We start from the raw sequence: 17,528 nt of genomic DNA on the forward strand, positions 1-17,528 counted from the left end.
CCCTGATTACTTAATTGGAAAAATAAATGGTAACTCACATATGAGCCAAAGGATATTTTTAAGTGATAAATCAATATGTCATGATTTGTTTTTCTCCAATCTGGAAGCAAGTAAGTAATTAAAGCAAAAAATATTTTGAGTATTAATTAAGAGATAAAATAACCAATGGTTTATCTAAAGAATTTTTTGAACTCTGACTCCAAATATGTTTTATAAGTCAATTGGACCACCTGTCAAAGATAGTTGTAAAATATTCTTATAAGTGGCTGCTGCTAAGTCACTTCAGTCATGTCCGACTCTGTGTGACCCCATAGACGGAAGCCCACCAGGCTCCTCCGTCCCTGGGATTCTCCAGTGGCAAGAACACTGGAGTGGGTTGCCATTTCCTTCTTCAGTGCATGAAAGTGAAAAGTGAAAGTGAAGTCGCTCAGTCGTGTCCAACCCTTAGCATGGACTGCAGCCTACCAGGCTCCTCCATCCATGGGATTTTCCAGGCAAGAGTCCTGGATTGGGGTGACAATTCTTAAAAAAAAAAAAAAAACTCAGGAATACCTTTCTTGCCCATTGGTATATTTTCCCCTCAATTATTGGGATCTTGAAAATTGAGTTTCATGACTTTTCCTTTTAATATATTTTCTTTTTTATTTCTATATTTACTTTCACAGATTACAGTATGATGTAGTATGATGTAATATTGGTGAAATATGAAGAATTCATCCAAAATTTCTCTTGTTTTCCTTACCTGTCATCAAGCTTATACTAAGTGAAAACTATTAAACAGTAACTGCTGAAGTATTTTTGGAGGTAATAGGCAACAATTACTATGTTCCTCACTTTCTAAGTTCTTAGAAGTGTCACTGGACCTGAAACCATGGGAAGTGCCAGCACGTACAACTATTAGAGATACAGGATGCCCTGGTGTCCCTGCAGTGGTTAAGACTATGCACTTCCACTGCCAAGGGCTGGGGTTCAATCCCTGGTTAGGGAACTAAGATTCCACAAGCTGGGCAGCACAACCACAGATAAATAATAGTAATAATAATAAATAAGTAAAATAGAGATATATACAGCTAAGAATATAGGAGGATATTTTGAGGTTATGGACTGATCATTCACACTGTTTACATTCACTTTTGTAGATCCAAAGAATTTGGTCCTAATTTACTCACATGGTTCTCCAACTCTACCTTCTTTGGTCCAGTTTTGTTCTAGTGACAAAACAGTGACAATTCCAGTTTTGTTTATAAAAGAAAGTGTATGGGAGAAGGCATCTTAACCCTGAACTATCTCAGACCAGAATTTCTATGGATCAGAATTTTTTACATAATCTAACCTTCATAGAGACTAAACTATAGAGGAGCACATGGTTACCTACTGCTGCATAACACACTGTTACCCAAAACACAGACGTTTAAACACATTTAATTAAGCTGCATTATTCTGTGGTTCAGAAATTGGGAAGAATACAGTAGGGAGGCATTAACTCCATTTAATATATTTCAGATCTCAACTAAGATGACTTTATCAATAGATGTATGAAAATAATTTTATAAACTTCAATATATTTTATGACAAAAGTTCAGAGCACTGAAAATAAAAGGACACATATGATATATTGTAGCTGTATATCAGTCTCTTCAAGTTATTCTTACATCAGGAGACAGAGTAGTGAATAGCAGAAGTTTTGCGTTTTAAGTAATTTTTCTAAGTTACTTCCAAATCAATGTTAGGCTTCTGTTTAATTGTTAATTTTCATCCTCAACCCTGTCTATAGGAAACTTTCTCAACAGAAAATTCCTCTAGGTTTTTCACTAATGAGTAACTTTGGGAACTGAGTCTCCAAGGCCAGAAAGATTTATTTTGAGGCAAACTCTTTCTGGTCCCAAGAGAAATGAAGATTGATAATGCTCAGCTCCTAAATGCATTGTCTTTAGCTGGTACATCAGAATATTCCAAGGCCCTAAAATTCTTTGTTCTCTCCCATCCGCCTACCAATAACATTGGATAGAATGAATATTTCTAAGGTCATCATTTACAGAGTAAAGATTAGAGAAACCAGAGGCAGGGGTTGAAGATACCATGTGCCAAATGGAGTAATGGGATCAGCTTTCAAAGTGGACCATAGAGAGGTCAAGTTCTGTACTTGGTGGGCTATATAACATAGAAAGTCTCTTTTGATTTGTGTATCTGTTTCCAGGACAGTATATAAATCAAACCAGCTGAAAGAGCATATCTTAAATGGTAAAACTGCTATGGTAGAAATGTTTAGTTGGAAATTAAATATATATGTCTAGAGTTAGAAATATAAGTTGAAATTAAAGGTATAATTTGAGAGCTATGTGTTTATAGATATGTGAAGCATAAAAGACCGAAAGAGGAGAAGTACAAAAGTGAATAAGAAGAAGGAGGAGCAGCAAGCAGCCAATGAGGCTGAAAACAAGTCTGCACTGGAAAGTGAGAGCTGGGTGGGTATTCTGAAAGCAGGTGTTTTTGTTTTTGTTTTTAAGTATTTAAGGTAAGAAAAAAAAGATCAAGTCTGTTAAGTGTTACTGAGAGGTCAAGTAATTTAAAGACTGAGAATTGAACTTGACATTGACAAGAATGAATTCAGTGGAATGGTGAGACCAAAAGTTTCATTTAACTCAGTTCAAGAGAAGATTAAAGGCAAACGGTTTGAAAAGTAATTGGCAACAAGTAGTGGAGACACTGAGCTTTTTGAAGACTTTGCTTTAAAATCAGAAAAGTGGGCCATCATCTGGAGAAGGCTACAGGAACTCACCAGGTTTCGGGTATGCTCTATCTGAGGCCAAAATTTTAAAGATGGTTAGAAAACCCTCATTACTTTGAGATGTTAAAGCAGTATTCAGGTAATTTGTCTTGAGACCTCAGGTAAACCACATATTCTCTAGAGTTTTAAATATATATACATACATATAATAGTATAATTCTCTCATTTATACTATAATTGAGAGATGGATACAATATAAACCTACAGGTGGGTATAATAACAGTGAGACTATTCAGTAATAGTCAAGAAGGCATAACCTGAGAGATTTGGAATGTGAGAATTACAGCCCTGTCTGAGCTGAAGAAGTAATATTCTAAAGCAGTAAGTGGAGAAGGTAATGGCAACCCACTCCTGTATTCTTGCCTGGAAAATGCCATGGACAGAGGAACCTGGCGGGCTAGAGTCCATGGGGTCCCAAAGAGTAGGACACAACTGAGTGACTGAACTGAAAGAGATAAAGGAGTACAGGAAGACTTAATCTTGTAAAAAGTGGGAAATCTTTCAGTTCTCAATAAAAATGATAGAGAAAATGAAAGCAAAAAAGAGCAATACAGATGACAAAAGAATATATTTTGCTATATTTGAATTCTACACAGCACATTAAGGATATCCGCATCATCTGATGTTGGAGAATGATAGAAAAGCAAATTCTCATGTCCCCCCTCAGAACTCTTAAATCAGAACCTCTGATCCTTAAGCATGCTAAGGTTTCAGAATCTCTGGTGTTACGTATTTTAAAATGCTGGGCTTGAAGAAGGAAAGTGTTAAGTCTCTTTATCCTGAGTCAGTTAACATTGGAACATTTAAAGTTTACATTTAAAGTAACAAGGGAGAAATGATATATCAGTGGAAAAGTCGCTCAGTCGTGTCTGACTCTTTGTGATCCCATGGGCTGTAGCCTACCAGGCTCCTCAGCTCATGGAATTTTCCAGACAAGAGTACTGGAGTGGGTTGCCATTTCCTTCTCCAGGGGATCATCCCAACCCAGGGATTGAACCCTGGTCTCCTGCACTGCAAGTGACGCTTTACCATCTGAGCCACCAGGGAAGCCCCCATTTAAAAATGCTTGGCTTGAAGAAGAAAAGTGTTAAGTCTCTTTATCCTGAGTCAGTTAACACTGGAACATTTAAAGTTTACATTTAAAGAAACAAGGGAGAAATGATATATCAGTGGAAAAGAAAATGTAACTGTGCCTATCACAAGATTCCTTATAAGGCTTTGATTATGGATGCCACACACTGCAAAAATGTTGAAGAGCATCTGCCTTACACAACTCATTATTAACAGACACAAATAAAACTTTTATTCAGATGTAATTGATTATTTCCAAGAAAAAGAGTATAGTTCATCTCTTCACAGTGGTTGACACAAAGGGCATTTTCTCCTCTACTCACACATGAGAAAGACATAGATGTCCTCATGTTTTGAGAGCAACTACTGAACAATAATCCTTGGAAACAACCATATACTCATGACCTAGGTGGTGCTTAAAATAGTTTAAAGAACCCTCATCCCTACTGGGCTTCTCAGGGGACACTAGTAGTAAAGAATCTGCCTGCAAATGCAGAAGATATAATGTATCTTCAATCCCTAGATCAGGAAGACCTCCTGGAGGGCATGACAACCCATTCTGGTATTCCTGCCTGGAGAATCCCATGGACAGAGGCGTCTGGCAGGCTACAATCCATATGATTGCAAAGAGTCAGACACGACTGAGCAACTTAGCACACATGCACTCATGCATGGTCCCTGCTCCCAGGAATTTATACTATAATTGAGAAAAGGAGAATGAATGCTGCTGAGTAATGGAAAATCCTATCTTACTGATAGGAGGATGCAGACGCAGAAGTTCTTGATAAAGAGAGGCACCAGTGGATATGTGATGCAACACAAAACAAGATATTAGAAAGATGTAAACCAGGGAGAGTCAGGCCCAAAGAAGAAAGCCCTAAAATTTATGGCAGATGCTGACAGCTTGGATCTTAGCAACTAGAGGTAGAGACAGTGAAGCCTGTTAGCTGCTGGTGAAACTAACTGGGAATGAGTTGACTAGAGAAAGCTCAAAACGAATGACAATTTTAAAAGTGAGAAAGAGTCTGAAATGAAGGACGTTTCATAGGAAATAAAACTTATTGTACTTGGTCTCAACTTGATGAAGGAATTAGATGAATCTATGTTTCCACCCCATGTTACCAGGACAGTTTTTGTAGGAAAGAAATTTTATTCTTGAAATGGAGAAATACTTTTAGGGGAAGACAACCCATTGTCCTCTCCTACCTTCACTTACCATTTATTTCATTTTCTGACATACACCATACTTTGATCTCCAAGCTTTGGAGAGGAAAATCTGATTCAATCTCAGACATAATGATCCTATCATTTTGTTAGAGAGACCAACATTAACTAAACAACCTAAATATTTAAATAAATGTGATTACATCCTCCATATTACAATTGCAGTAAACTACCATGACACCACCCTTATGGCAGAAAGTGAACAGGAACTAAAGAGCCTCTTGATGAAAGTGAAAGAGGAGAGTGAAAAAGTTGGCTTAAAGCTCAACATTCAGAAAACAAAGATCATGGCATCTGGTCCCATCACTTCATGGGAAATAGATGGGGAAACAGTGGAAACAGTGGCAGACTTTATTTTTCTGGGCTCCACAATTACTGCAGATGGTGATTGCAGCCATGAAATTAAAAGATGCTTGCTCCTGGAAGGAAAGTGATGACCAACCTAGATAGCATATTCAAAAGCAGAGACATTACTTTGCCGACTAAGGTCCGTCTAGTCAAGGCTATGGTTTTCCCAGTGGTCATGTATGGATGTGAGAGTTGGACTGTAAAGAAACCTGAGCACTGAAGAATTGATGCTTCTGAACTGTGGTGTTGGAGAAGACTCTTGAGAGTCCCTCGGACTGCAAGGAGATCCAACCACTCTATTCTAAAGGAGATCAGTCCTGGGTGTTCTGGAAGGACCGATGCTAAAGCTGAAACTCCAATACTTTCGCCACCTCATGCGGAGAGTTGACTCATTGGAAGGGAGGCCTGGCGTGTTACGATTCTTGGGGTCACAAAGAGTCACGCACGACTGAGCGACTGAACTGAATTGAACTAAATATTCCATTGTGTTCCATGTTTACAACATCATCTTTCTCCATTCATCTGTCACTAGGTATTTAGGTTTTTCCATGGCTTTGTTATTGTAGATAGCGTTTCTGTGAACATAGGGGTACATGTGACTTTTTTCATCATAGTTTTGACTGGGTATATGCCCAGAAGTGAAACTGCTGGGTCATATGGCAACTCTACTTTTAGTTTTTGGAGGAACCTCCATACTGTTTTCCACAGTGGATGCAACAATTTACATTCCCACCAACAGTGTAAGAGGGTAGCTTTTGCTCCATGTTCTACCCAGCATTTATCACTTTGTATACTTTTTAATGGTGGGCATTCTTACTCATGTAAGGTGGTACCTCATTGTAGTTTTGATTTGCATTTCTCTAATAATTAGCAATGCTGAGCATCTTTACATGCACCTACTGGCCATTTGTTTGTAGAGACCCATTTTTTAAACAATGAAGTGACATGATGAGATCTTCTATTTTGAAAAGACCATAGTATGGAGAATGTATTGGATGGGGGCATGATCCTTGTGAAAACAGTAAGGACGACACTGACTGTGTAGGTGGGTAGGTATTTATTGAGCCCCTTCTATGTGCCAGGCTTTAAGCTAAGTATTGAAACACAGCCTGTGCCTTGAAAGACTCATGGTCTTGTGAAGAAAACAGATTAACAAGCAAGTAGTTAAATCACCAATTATACAAAGTATCATTAAGAAAACTCTTTACACTTTAATACCTCCAGGAAATCTTTGTTTCTCTCATTCTCTTCCCTTGATATTTCCTTAATTTGACCATCTTTTGTGAGGTACACCTCTTGAATTCCCCACTGTTATTTTGTTTATCCATTCTTCCCATTGGTGGTATAAGTAAAACTCATTGCCAAGAGAAAGGATCCAAGGTTTTATCCATCTGTAGCTAACTAAGTGAATCCTATCCATGCTGCTTCTTTTCCTGTAGTCCATCAAGACCTGAAATGAACTACAGCAAGAACCCTGACTTTGTCCTCTCAGGAATGTCCAGTGACCTGACAAGCCACAGCTCCTCTTTGGTCTCTTCCTGGTCCTCTACTTGCTGAGTCTCTTAGGAAACTTGCTACTGTTGCTGGCTATTGGCGCTGACATTCACCTCCACATCCCCATGTACTTCTTCCTCAGCCAGCTCTCCCTGGTCGACCTCTGCTTCACTACCACCACAGCCCCCAAAATGCTGGAGACTTTGTGGACCAGCAACAGATTGATCTCCTTCTCTGAGTGTCTGGCCCAATTATGTTTCTTCGTAGTTTTTGCCAACATGGACAACCTGCTTTTGACTGCCATGGCTATCGACTGCTACGCTACCATCTGCCATCTCCTGCACTATGCACTCCTAATGACTCCTTGCAGATGTGCACTGCTGGTGGGTGGGGCATGGGGAGTGGCCCATTCTATCTCTCTTGTCCTTGCCCTGTTGCTATGCCAGCTCTCATTCTATACTAATCAAAAAATTCCCCACTTTGTCTGTGATTTCGGACCACTCTTTGGCCTTTCTGCTCTGATACCCACCTCAGTGAGGACCTGATGATGGTTCTGACAGGACTCTTAGGAATCAGCCCTCTCCTCTGCATCATAAGCTCCTATGCCCATATTTTCCTTGCTGTAGCTCAGGATCCAGCAGCACAGGGGAAAAAACAAAGCCCTGGCTACATGCAGCTCCCACCTCTCCACAGTCATCCTCTTCTATAGCTCGGTCTTTTCCACCTACCTGAAGTCCCTGTCAGCTCCTGATGCCTCTGGGGGCTGGGTGCTGCTGTCATGTATGCCCAGGTAACCCTCACTCTCAATCCTTTCATTTATAGTCTAAGAAATAAGGATGTGGAGAGTTCCCTGAACAGGATTCTGGACATAGAGAGTTCATGGCTGCTGCTACTGCTAAGTTGCTTCAGTCGTGTCCGACTCTGTGTGATCGCATAGACGGCAGCCCACCAGGCTCTGCTGTCCCTGGGATTCTCCAGGCAAGAACACCGGAGTGGGTTGCCATCGCCCTCTCCAATGCATGAAAGTGAAAAGTGAAAGTGAGGTCACTGAGTCGTGTCCAACTCTCAGCGATCCCATGGACTACAGCTACCAGGCTTCTCTGTCCATGGGATTTTCCAGGCAAGAGTACTGGAGTGGGGTGCCATTGCCTTCCTCAAGAGAGTTCATGATATTAGGAATAATTCCAAGAAACAAGTGTTTTAGGGAAAAGAAAAATCACACTCTTCACCACCACACTGATAACACCAAGGCTTTCACATGTCACACTGTATGATAAGGTATATTGGATATAACATTACATAGAAATTTGGAGAACTAGCTTCCAGGTCCCACTCTAGGTGCAAGCTTGTATATGTATTCCAGCTATAAGTATCTATATTATTTGTTATCTATATTATTATCTCAAAACGTTATATCAGTAATATGTCAAAGTGAAAGTGAAGTCATGTTTGACTCTTTGCGACCCCATGGACTATAGCCTACCAGGCTTCTTCATCCATGGGATTTTCCAGGCAAGAATAATGGAGTGGGTTGCAATTTCCTTCACCAGGAGATCTTCCTGACCCAGGGATGGAAGCCGGGTCTCCCAAATTGTAGGCAGACGCTTTACCATCTGAGCCACCAGGGAAGTCAAAGGAAGTATAATATACATTACATTATATTATATAATTAAGTATATTATATATATAATATTCTTTAGAGTTGATTGGATGAGCTGCTCTTTAAATTGCTTTGTAAATAAAATACTATTGAGACGTCATCATCTATTCCCATCATTACCAACATTTTGATCACTATTGCCATTTCTATCAGCAGTTTAATACTGAAGATCATCACCATCAGCTTTAGTCAATATCATCTTTTTGTCAGCAGAGTCACCTTACAAATTACCTTCTTCAGTTCTCTCCCCATCAGTAACACCAGCATCATCATCATAAGTAAAAGAATAGAAACTGGTCCTATGCACTTTTTCCCCTTTTAATGCCTTATTTTTCAGAATGTTCTATTAATTTGTGTTTTTGTACTATCTTGATAATTGTGGGAAATATCATCATGGCATGGTGGATAAAAATGTCTTCATAAATTTGAAAGCATAATAAATATTTGCCCTGGGAATACAAGATTACATAACTTACACAGCACAATATATATGGGCTCCCTAGGTGGTGCAGTAGTAAAGAATCTGCCTGCACAATATATACACAATGTCTAAAATTTTCTTTAAAATTATCCAGGAAAAAAAAAGGAATGGTAGATAGTAGGCACAATATTGGCAAAACATTGACATCAAAGCTGGATGATAGGTACATAAGGGTCTATTACACTACCAACTCTACTTCTCTGAATGTTTGACATTTTCTACAATAAAAAGTTAAAATGACAATCCCAAGCTCCTCATCTATTCCTCCCCCTTACTTGCCCCCTCTGATAACCATAAGTTCATTCTCTAAGTCTGTGAGTTCTTTCTGTTTTGTAAATAAGTTCATTAGCATCCTTTTAGGCTGTATGTGATATTATATGATATTTGTCTTTGCTGACTTACTTCACTCAGTATGATAATCCCCAGATCCATCCATTTTGCTGCAATTGGCATTATTTTATTCTTTTGAATGACTGGGTAATATTCCACTGAATGTATGTTCCACTTCACCTTTATCCATTCATCAGTCAATGGACAGATGGGATTGACATGTACATTCTGCTATATTTAAAATAGATAACCAACAAAGACCTACAGTAAAAAGATAAAAAATAAAGCAAAAAGTTAAATTGAATAAGTGAAGTGCATTCAGCTTTAAATATTTTTAAAATATCCGTATACTTAGACATTGCAATCAAACCACAAAGAACACATTAAAGTAAATTCTAGAAATAGACAATGCTTGTGAAAGAATGGACTACAACAGTGAAAGAATGGAATACAACTAAAAATTCCCAGTGACAAAAGAATATTTAAGAATGTCATGTATAGCCATATTATAAAGCCCCAAAGAATAAAACATTGAATTGGCCACAAAGTTCATTCAGTTTTTTTTCTGCCAAGCCAGTATGTATTTGTTGATCTTGAAAAAGAATTGTCCTAAAAGATTTCACTGGAAAATCGGATTATAAACTTAATGATCCAACTTCTGTTATTTATACATATGCATAAAATGCAATTCTGATGTCATAAAACACTGCTATAAATAAACAGTATTTCTAGGTTTCTTTTAGTGACGCTATTTGTGTTTGTTTTTTATATAAAATATTCATGACCTATTTAATACAGAAATAATAGAATTTAAAATAAAAAAATTTAATCTAACACTTAAAATTACCATACTTGCCTCACTTTTAGAGGAACCATAGAAAGATTAGAGGGGAACAAGAGAATAGACAAAGATATGCTTTTTCAAACATTCTTGGAAGACTTCTCACCATGTGGGTGAGCCTTTCTCTTGCTGACCACAGCAAGAACTGCCAATACAATCACTACAATCCAGGCATAAGATATCAGAATCAGTTCAAAAGGAATAGTGAGATAACCACACAATGAATGAATGAGTGTTGTCATCTGGACCACTCACTCCAGGATCTGAGCAGGCCAGTCATAACAAAGGCTCTAAAGTCACAGTAAAATTGGTTAATGTGGTTGTGCCGCTGGACCTCTGCTGGGCCATCAGGGCCACAACCTAGCCATACACCATGAAGCCAAAGAGCCAGGCTATGCCCACCAGCCCCAAGTACTGTCTGGGAGTGCGTGGCAGCAAGAGTAACAATTATTCAGTACTGATTATATTCCTTGACCACCAGTCAGGAGCATCCAGTTGTCCCTAGAGAGCCAAAGATAAAGAACTGGGTCAAGTAACCAGTCATAGAGATGAATGCCTTCTGCAGGAAGTCCTCCAGCACTTTTGGCATCACTTTAAACATAGAGAAGAAAGGATGGAATTACAAATACATAGACTCAGAAACATCGCTTACACAATGAGCACACAATAATTGCTATTCACTTGTATTATATTCATAGCATATACTAGAACAAGAAATTATTAATGTGACTGCTGCATAGCAAAAATAAAAGTGATTTGCAATAGAAAGATGGACAAAGGACACGGCATTTACATTGGAATTAAAGCTTGGATAGATGTCAGAACACATATAAATATCCTTTGGATGAGGCAGATAGTATATTTGTACCTAAAGGGTATAGCAAGAAGCAAAGATACACAATGAGAGACCAGCTTCATTCTCCTAGAGGGAAATGTGAGCTTGGGAATTCCAAAATTAAAGGAAATAATTTAGTGTTAACACCAACATTGAAAAGTCAGATTGAAAAGAAACAAAGCACGAATATTTTTCCCTAGTCCTCTATTTTCCACAAAGCCACAGTAATAAAGGAGGGGAATATTGAAAGATGATCATGTTTCCGTACGGATTAAAGAAATATGACTGACCCTCATGCCTTAAATGTCATAGCCCAATTTCCTTCCATTTTATAGTTTTTCCAAGGAAGGTCCCAAGATGAGAAAGTATATCCATACCTCTGTCCCAGGAAATGAAAGATAATTTAAGAAAATTTGAGGCCACTGAGAATTGTACTGCCTGTGGTTCTGAAACTAAGAAAGAAACAGGAAAGAAAAGAGGAAAAATGAGAAAAATGGAACTCAAGATAGGAATTCCCCAAGGAGAATTCTCTTAAATTGCAGGTATAGAAAGGTATCTTGTTTATTCTTGCAATACTCCTCTCAAACCCAGGGGACACCCTCTCTCAGAGTTTATATATCTAGAGAACCATGGCTCATAAACAAAAGGAAGAATTTCGGAAAGAAGAGGTTTTGGAATATGAAGAGCTTATACTATAATCCCAATATAAACTATCACTTCAACATTTTTCTACTCTTTATTTTTCATAGTTTTCTACTGTTTATTTTTCTTCCGAAAAAGGTAAGAAGTAAATCTGGTCAACTTTCTTTTTTTTTTCAAGGTACACTAATGCTTCTTTTAATGGCGGTGCAATAAGGAAGTACAAGATAAGCTTGAGCTAAGAGAGGTTTTAAAGATGCCCACTGACACTATCACGTGGCCTGACGGCAGGAATGACTCTCAGGCTGCCACGGTTGCAGAAAATGTGCAGGAGGGAGCGAGACTACAGCTTGTGTTTAAGATTAGGGGGTAGGAGAGTTAACTGCTAACCCAGCACTACGACTGTACTTATTTGGGGAAAAAAAAAAAAACAACCCGGCTCTGTTTCAGCGATGGTTTCGTCTCTCATTTCTCTTAGGCGGGTAGGGAGTCTGCTTCCTCGAGTTTCACCTGTTCTTGTTGATAGACCTTTTGTCTCAGTAGGCTGCCATCTGCTAGGATAGCTGCGGGAGTCCTCCGGGAGTCTCTGAAGTGCGTTGTGTACAAGTGTGTCTGAGAGCTCACACAACTCCTTTCCTTCCAGCGTATAGTCCTCATTTGCTCTCTGGTTGAATAAAAGTACTCGCAATGTCTCCTTTCCATATTTCCTGCCATCAAACCCAGTCAGGTCCAAAATCCTCAATCAACACCGGGTTTTAAAACTTGGGAGATGGGAATAAGGGGGGGACAAAAAGGTTTGTGCACAAGCCCCCCCTCCTGAGCCCAGACCTGTGCTCTGAGATTTCCCCACAGCTGTCCACTTTCCTTCTGGTAGCTGACCGTTCAGCTCTGCCCCTGAGGGGAACACGCTCTGCCCCCGAGGCACACGCTCCTCTTCCTCCAGTCCTCGCTTCTGGTGTCAGCTGTCCCGCCACAGCCCCTCAGTCTGCCAAGTGTCCTTTTCCATCTGGACTAAGCAGTGCCCTTCGGGAGCTGGCCGTGCTGCTCAGACCCGCCATGTGCATGCCGCGTGGACCCCCGAGTGGAGTCGGGGGCGGGCGGCCGGGGTCCGGGTGGACACTAAGGCACTTTCCTCTCCACACAGCCGCAGGAACCCCCACCCCACCCCCGCCCACCCCTGCCCCCGCGCTCTCTCGAGCAGACGACCCCAGGCAGGCCGGCTCCCTGTTCAGGCAGCTGGTCGACGACGAGAAAGACTGGGCCACACCCTCGTTGTTCAAACTCGGGTGGCTCTCCAGCATGACCAAGTGACGAGGACGCTCCGTGTCTCTAAATACTCCTGCGTTATTTCTCCTAGAAGTGACTCTGCCCCTTTGTTCCTGAGCCACACCAGTCTCTGCGGTGGCCGCGGTGGCACGTGGCCCCCTCGTTCAGTTGGGGTGGGGAAGACTTTAAGCCTAGAGCCAGTGAAGACCGTGCCCCAGAGTTCACAGCACTCAGGACTCCAGACCTCAGTTCCTATCGCTTAGACTGCATCAGCCTTCACTGGTGCCTTCACTTGCGCCTTCTCACACTGCAAGGCGGAATTAACCAGGGAGCTCACACCAGCTGCTGGGGGACAAGGTGGTGCCTTAGACCGGAAGTCACTTACATATTCCGTAAGTGTCCGAGCTGAGCAGGGTTTCCTAAGTATGAAACGCAAGCTCTGGAGGAGTAACAGTTAACAAGCTATCTGGGGTCCACGAATCAGAAAGCCCCTTCTCTCTGGAGATACAAATATATAGCAGAGAGAAGACAGCTACCAGCTACGGGGAGGGAGCTGACTCACTCACAGTCTCTCCGGGATCTGATCGTCCTGTCCCAGAGGACAGCACTTTCAACAGGACGTCCACGTGCTAAGAGGTAGCATGGCAGTTCGCTTCAGTGCAAGACTGGTCCAGCTTTCTATGTTCTGGAAAATAAAAAAATTATTTTTTTCATGGAAAGTAGATCCTCTTTACTAGTTTTTTAAAAAATTGAAGATCCTGCAGTTTTAAAAGGCCTTTTTATATAAAGTAGAATTTCTAACTGACAGACCTGGAGAGCAGTCTAAACTGGACAGACTACGGGTTCAACACACAGATGGTGTGTCCTCCTATGGCTCCCTTGAGACCCACCCTTAGAAGAATCCTATAAAAACTGCTCCAAAGCCCCTTGGAAATCGCAATAGTGCAGCAAACCACAAGTAAACAACAGCCTGTTAACCTATTATCTCAAATATAGACTGAAAAGCCAACAGGCATTTTTTGTGCATTTTTTTAAAAACATCAATTACTTGAAATATCAAATCTGCACAGCACTGTCCCTTCACAGAAGGCAAGAGTTTCCTGGCTACACATGGATATTAAGGAAAGCTACTCTGAATTCTTTGGTGTCAGCCTTCAGTCAAGGTATAATAAAGGTTAGATAATTACTCAAAATATTCTCTAGCTATAAAGATGAATGTCCCATGGGATCCCTAGAAATGTTTCCTAGTTACTTCACTTTTTTATTGAGGTCACATCAAATCTTTTCCTTCTCCACTCATGGGTTTCCCAAATTTCGTGTATGTGCTCAGTTATGTCCAACTCTTTGCAACCCCACAGACAGTAGCCCTCTAGACTCCCCTGTTCACAGAATTTTCCAAGCAAGAATATTGGAGAGAGTTGCCATTTCCTCCTCCAGGTGATCTTCCTGACCCAGGAGTTGAATCCATGTCTCTTACATTTATAGGTTGCTTCTTTACCATTGAGCCACCAGGTAAGCCCCAAAACAACAGTGCTCTCCCTCAAAATATTATTGACTAGATGGGAAATCCTCAGCTACAGGATTCTGGTTCCCATGAGAGATATCATTTCATATCTTATTTTGTCTTTTCTTTCAAGTGATGCTGAATCAAACCTCAGTCACTGAATTTCTCCTCCTAGGAGTGACAGACATCCGAGTACTGCAGCCTGTTCTCTTTGTGGTTTTCCTTGCAATTTACATTGTCAATGTGGCTGGGAATGGAGTCATCCTGATGGTTGTCATCTCTGATTCAAGACTCCATTCTCCTATGTATTTTTTCCTGGGAAACCTGTCATGTCTAGATATCTGCTACTCCACGGTGACTCTGCCAAAGATGCTGGAGAACTTCCTCTCTACCCACAAAACAATTTCTTTCTTGGGATGCATAAGCCAGCTTCATTTCTTCCACTTCCTAGGCAGCACAGAAACCATGTTGTTGGCCGTGATGGGCTTTGACCGCTTTGTGGCTATCTGCAAACCACTTCGTTACACTCTCATCATGAATCATCAGGTCTGTACCCAGATGGCTGTCACTATCTGGATCACTGGGTTTTTCCATGCCCTACTGCACTCAGTAATGACCTCTCGCTTAAACTTCTGTGGTTCCAACCATATCCATCACTTCTTCTGTGATATTAAGCCATTGCTAGAGTTGGCCTGTGGAAACACTGACCTCAATGAATGGCTACTTCATTCTGTGACAGGGACCATTGCCATGGGCTCATTCTCTCTAACCCTTCTCTCCTATTTCTATATCATTATCTATCTTTTCTTCAAGACCCATTCTTGCAGCATGCTCCATAAAGCACTGTCTACATGTGCCTCCCACTTCATGGTAGTTGTTCTTTTCTATGCTCCTGTTATCTTCACTTACATTCCTCCTGCCACAGGTAGCTCCATGGACCAGGAACGGATCATTGCCATTATGTACAGTGTGGTCACTCCTGTACTAAACCCACTGATCTATACTTTGAGGAACAAGGAAGTAGAGGGGGCTTTGAGGAGGGCGATCAGAAGGAGACTCTGACCCTAAGAAATCTAGAGAATTCTTCCAAGCCATCAGTAAAAAGGCTATGAGAAAGTTGAGATGTGAAATTATACTGCTTTTCTAATTGTTTACTGTTTGTGAAGCAGAAGGCATTATATAAAGAAAAATAAACGGGAAAGTCCAGTTTGGTTGTGTTAACAGTGTGGGACTAGGTAATGTAAGGGAAACTTGAACAAATAGGACATTATCCACAAAACCTTTTTTTTTTTTTTTGGCTGTGCTGAGTCTTCATTGCTGTGGCAGCCTTTCCTCTGGTTTCGGCAACTGGGAGCTTTCATTCATGGTGCTCAGGTGTCTCCGTGCAGTGGCTTCTCCTGTTGTGGCAAGTGGGCTTAACCGCTCCATGGAATGTGGGATCTTCCCGGATCAGGGATCAAACTGGTGTCTCCTGCATTGGGAGGCAGATTCTTTACCACTGAGGCACTAGGGAAGCCCCCTTGGAATTTTAATGTTGAATTTGTGTGGGGGATATAAGTTGATAGAACTATTTGTTTACATATTCTTGTGTGTTCTTGAATAAAATCAGATACAGAAATTTGCCTCAAATATGCATATATTGTATAGTTGGATAATACTAAGGCTTGTTAATCTGCATGTTTCCCCGTAAATTAACATATTATAATGTGAACAATAAAGTTATTATGTTGTTTTATTTTAAGAATTTGAGTGTAGGGCTATGGTTACTCAACTAGAAAAACTAATGTTAACTCATATATGAGTTAAGGGAAATTTTTAAGCAGTATATCATGACTTCTTTTTCTCCAAACAAGGAAGCAAGTAAGTAATTAAAGCAAATAATGCTTTGAGTACTAATTAACAGAGATAAATTGTGAACTCTGATTCCAAAGATACTTTATAATTCAAATGGACAACCTGTCAAACATTACTTTAAAATATTGCTAAAAATGGAGGCAGAGTGAAAAAAAAAATCTCAGGAATATCTCTCTTGCTCGATATGTTATTTTCCCTTCAATTTCTGGTCATAGAAAATTGAGCTTCAAAATTCTTCCTTATTATTTATTTTGTTTTTTATTTCGATACTTATTTTCACAGATTGTACTGTGATATAATATGATATAATACCAGTGAAATATGAAGAATTTATCAAGTTTGTTTTCCTTACCTATCACCAAATTTATACTAAGTGAAAGCTATCAAATAGTAATTCAATTCAGTTCAGTCATTCACTCTTATCCGATTCTTTGCAACCTCATGAACTTCAGCACACCAGGCTTCCCTGTCCATCACCAATTCCCGAAGCCTACTCAAACTCATGTACGTGGATTCAGTGATGCCATCCAATCATCTCATCCACTGTCGTCCCATCCTACTGGCTTCAATCTCTCCCAGCATCAGTAGGTTTTCCAGTGAGTCAGTTCTTTGCATCAGGTGGCCAAAGTATCGGACTTTCAGCTTTAACATCATTCCTTCCAATGAATATGCAGGACTGATTTCCTTTAGGATTGACTGGTTGGATTTCCTTGCATTCCAAGGTACTCTCAAGATTCTTCTCCAACATCACAGTTCAAAAGCATCAATTCTTCAGCACTCAGCTTTCTTTGCGGAAGTATTTTTGGAGCTAATAGACAAGAATTACTATGTTCCTCACTTTCTATGTTCTATGAAGTGTCACTGACCTGAAACAGCATTTCCAACTATTTAGAGATATAGGATTCCCTGGTGTCCAGTGGTTAGCATTCTGCACTTTTGCTGCCAAGGGCCTAGGTTCAACCCCTGGTTGGAGAACTAAGATCCCACAAGCCAGGCAGTGCAAAAAACACATAAATAAATAAATAAGACTACTAAATAAACAATACAGATACAGACTGAAAAGTTATAAAAGGATATTTTGAGTTCATGAACAAACTATTCAAACTGTTTATGTCCACTTTTGTAAAGCAAAGAATTTGGTTTTAAACTAGCTCACATAGTTCTTCCATCTTCCTACTCTATCTTCTTTGGTC

General features: G+C 40.2%; 1 protein-coding gene and 1 pseudogene across 1 annotated transcript; both read left to right on the forward strand.

Moving 5' to 3' along the window:
- On the forward strand, positions 6,887-13,022 carry LOC102168444 (annotated as a pseudogene).
- Positions 14,617-15,543, forward strand: LOC108633450 (olfactory receptor 12D2-like). The gene has a single exon (XM_018038739.1). It carries the CDS (start codon positions 14,617-14,619, stop codon positions 15,541-15,543), a length of 927 nt encoding a protein of 308 aa, XP_017894228.1.

The sequence above is a fragment of the Capra hircus genome, chromosome 23 (genome assembly GCF_001704415.2).
Source record: "Capra hircus breed San Clemente chromosome 23, ASM170441v1, whole genome shotgun sequence".
NCBI lineage: Eukaryota > Metazoa > Chordata > Mammalia > Artiodactyla > Bovidae > Capra > Capra hircus.

What these genes read in the sequence shown, in the direction of transcription:
- LOC108633450 (XM_018038739.1), top strand. Translation starts at nt 14,617, where the DNA reads ATGCTGAATCAAACCTCAGTCACTGAATTTCTCCTCCTAGGAGTGACA.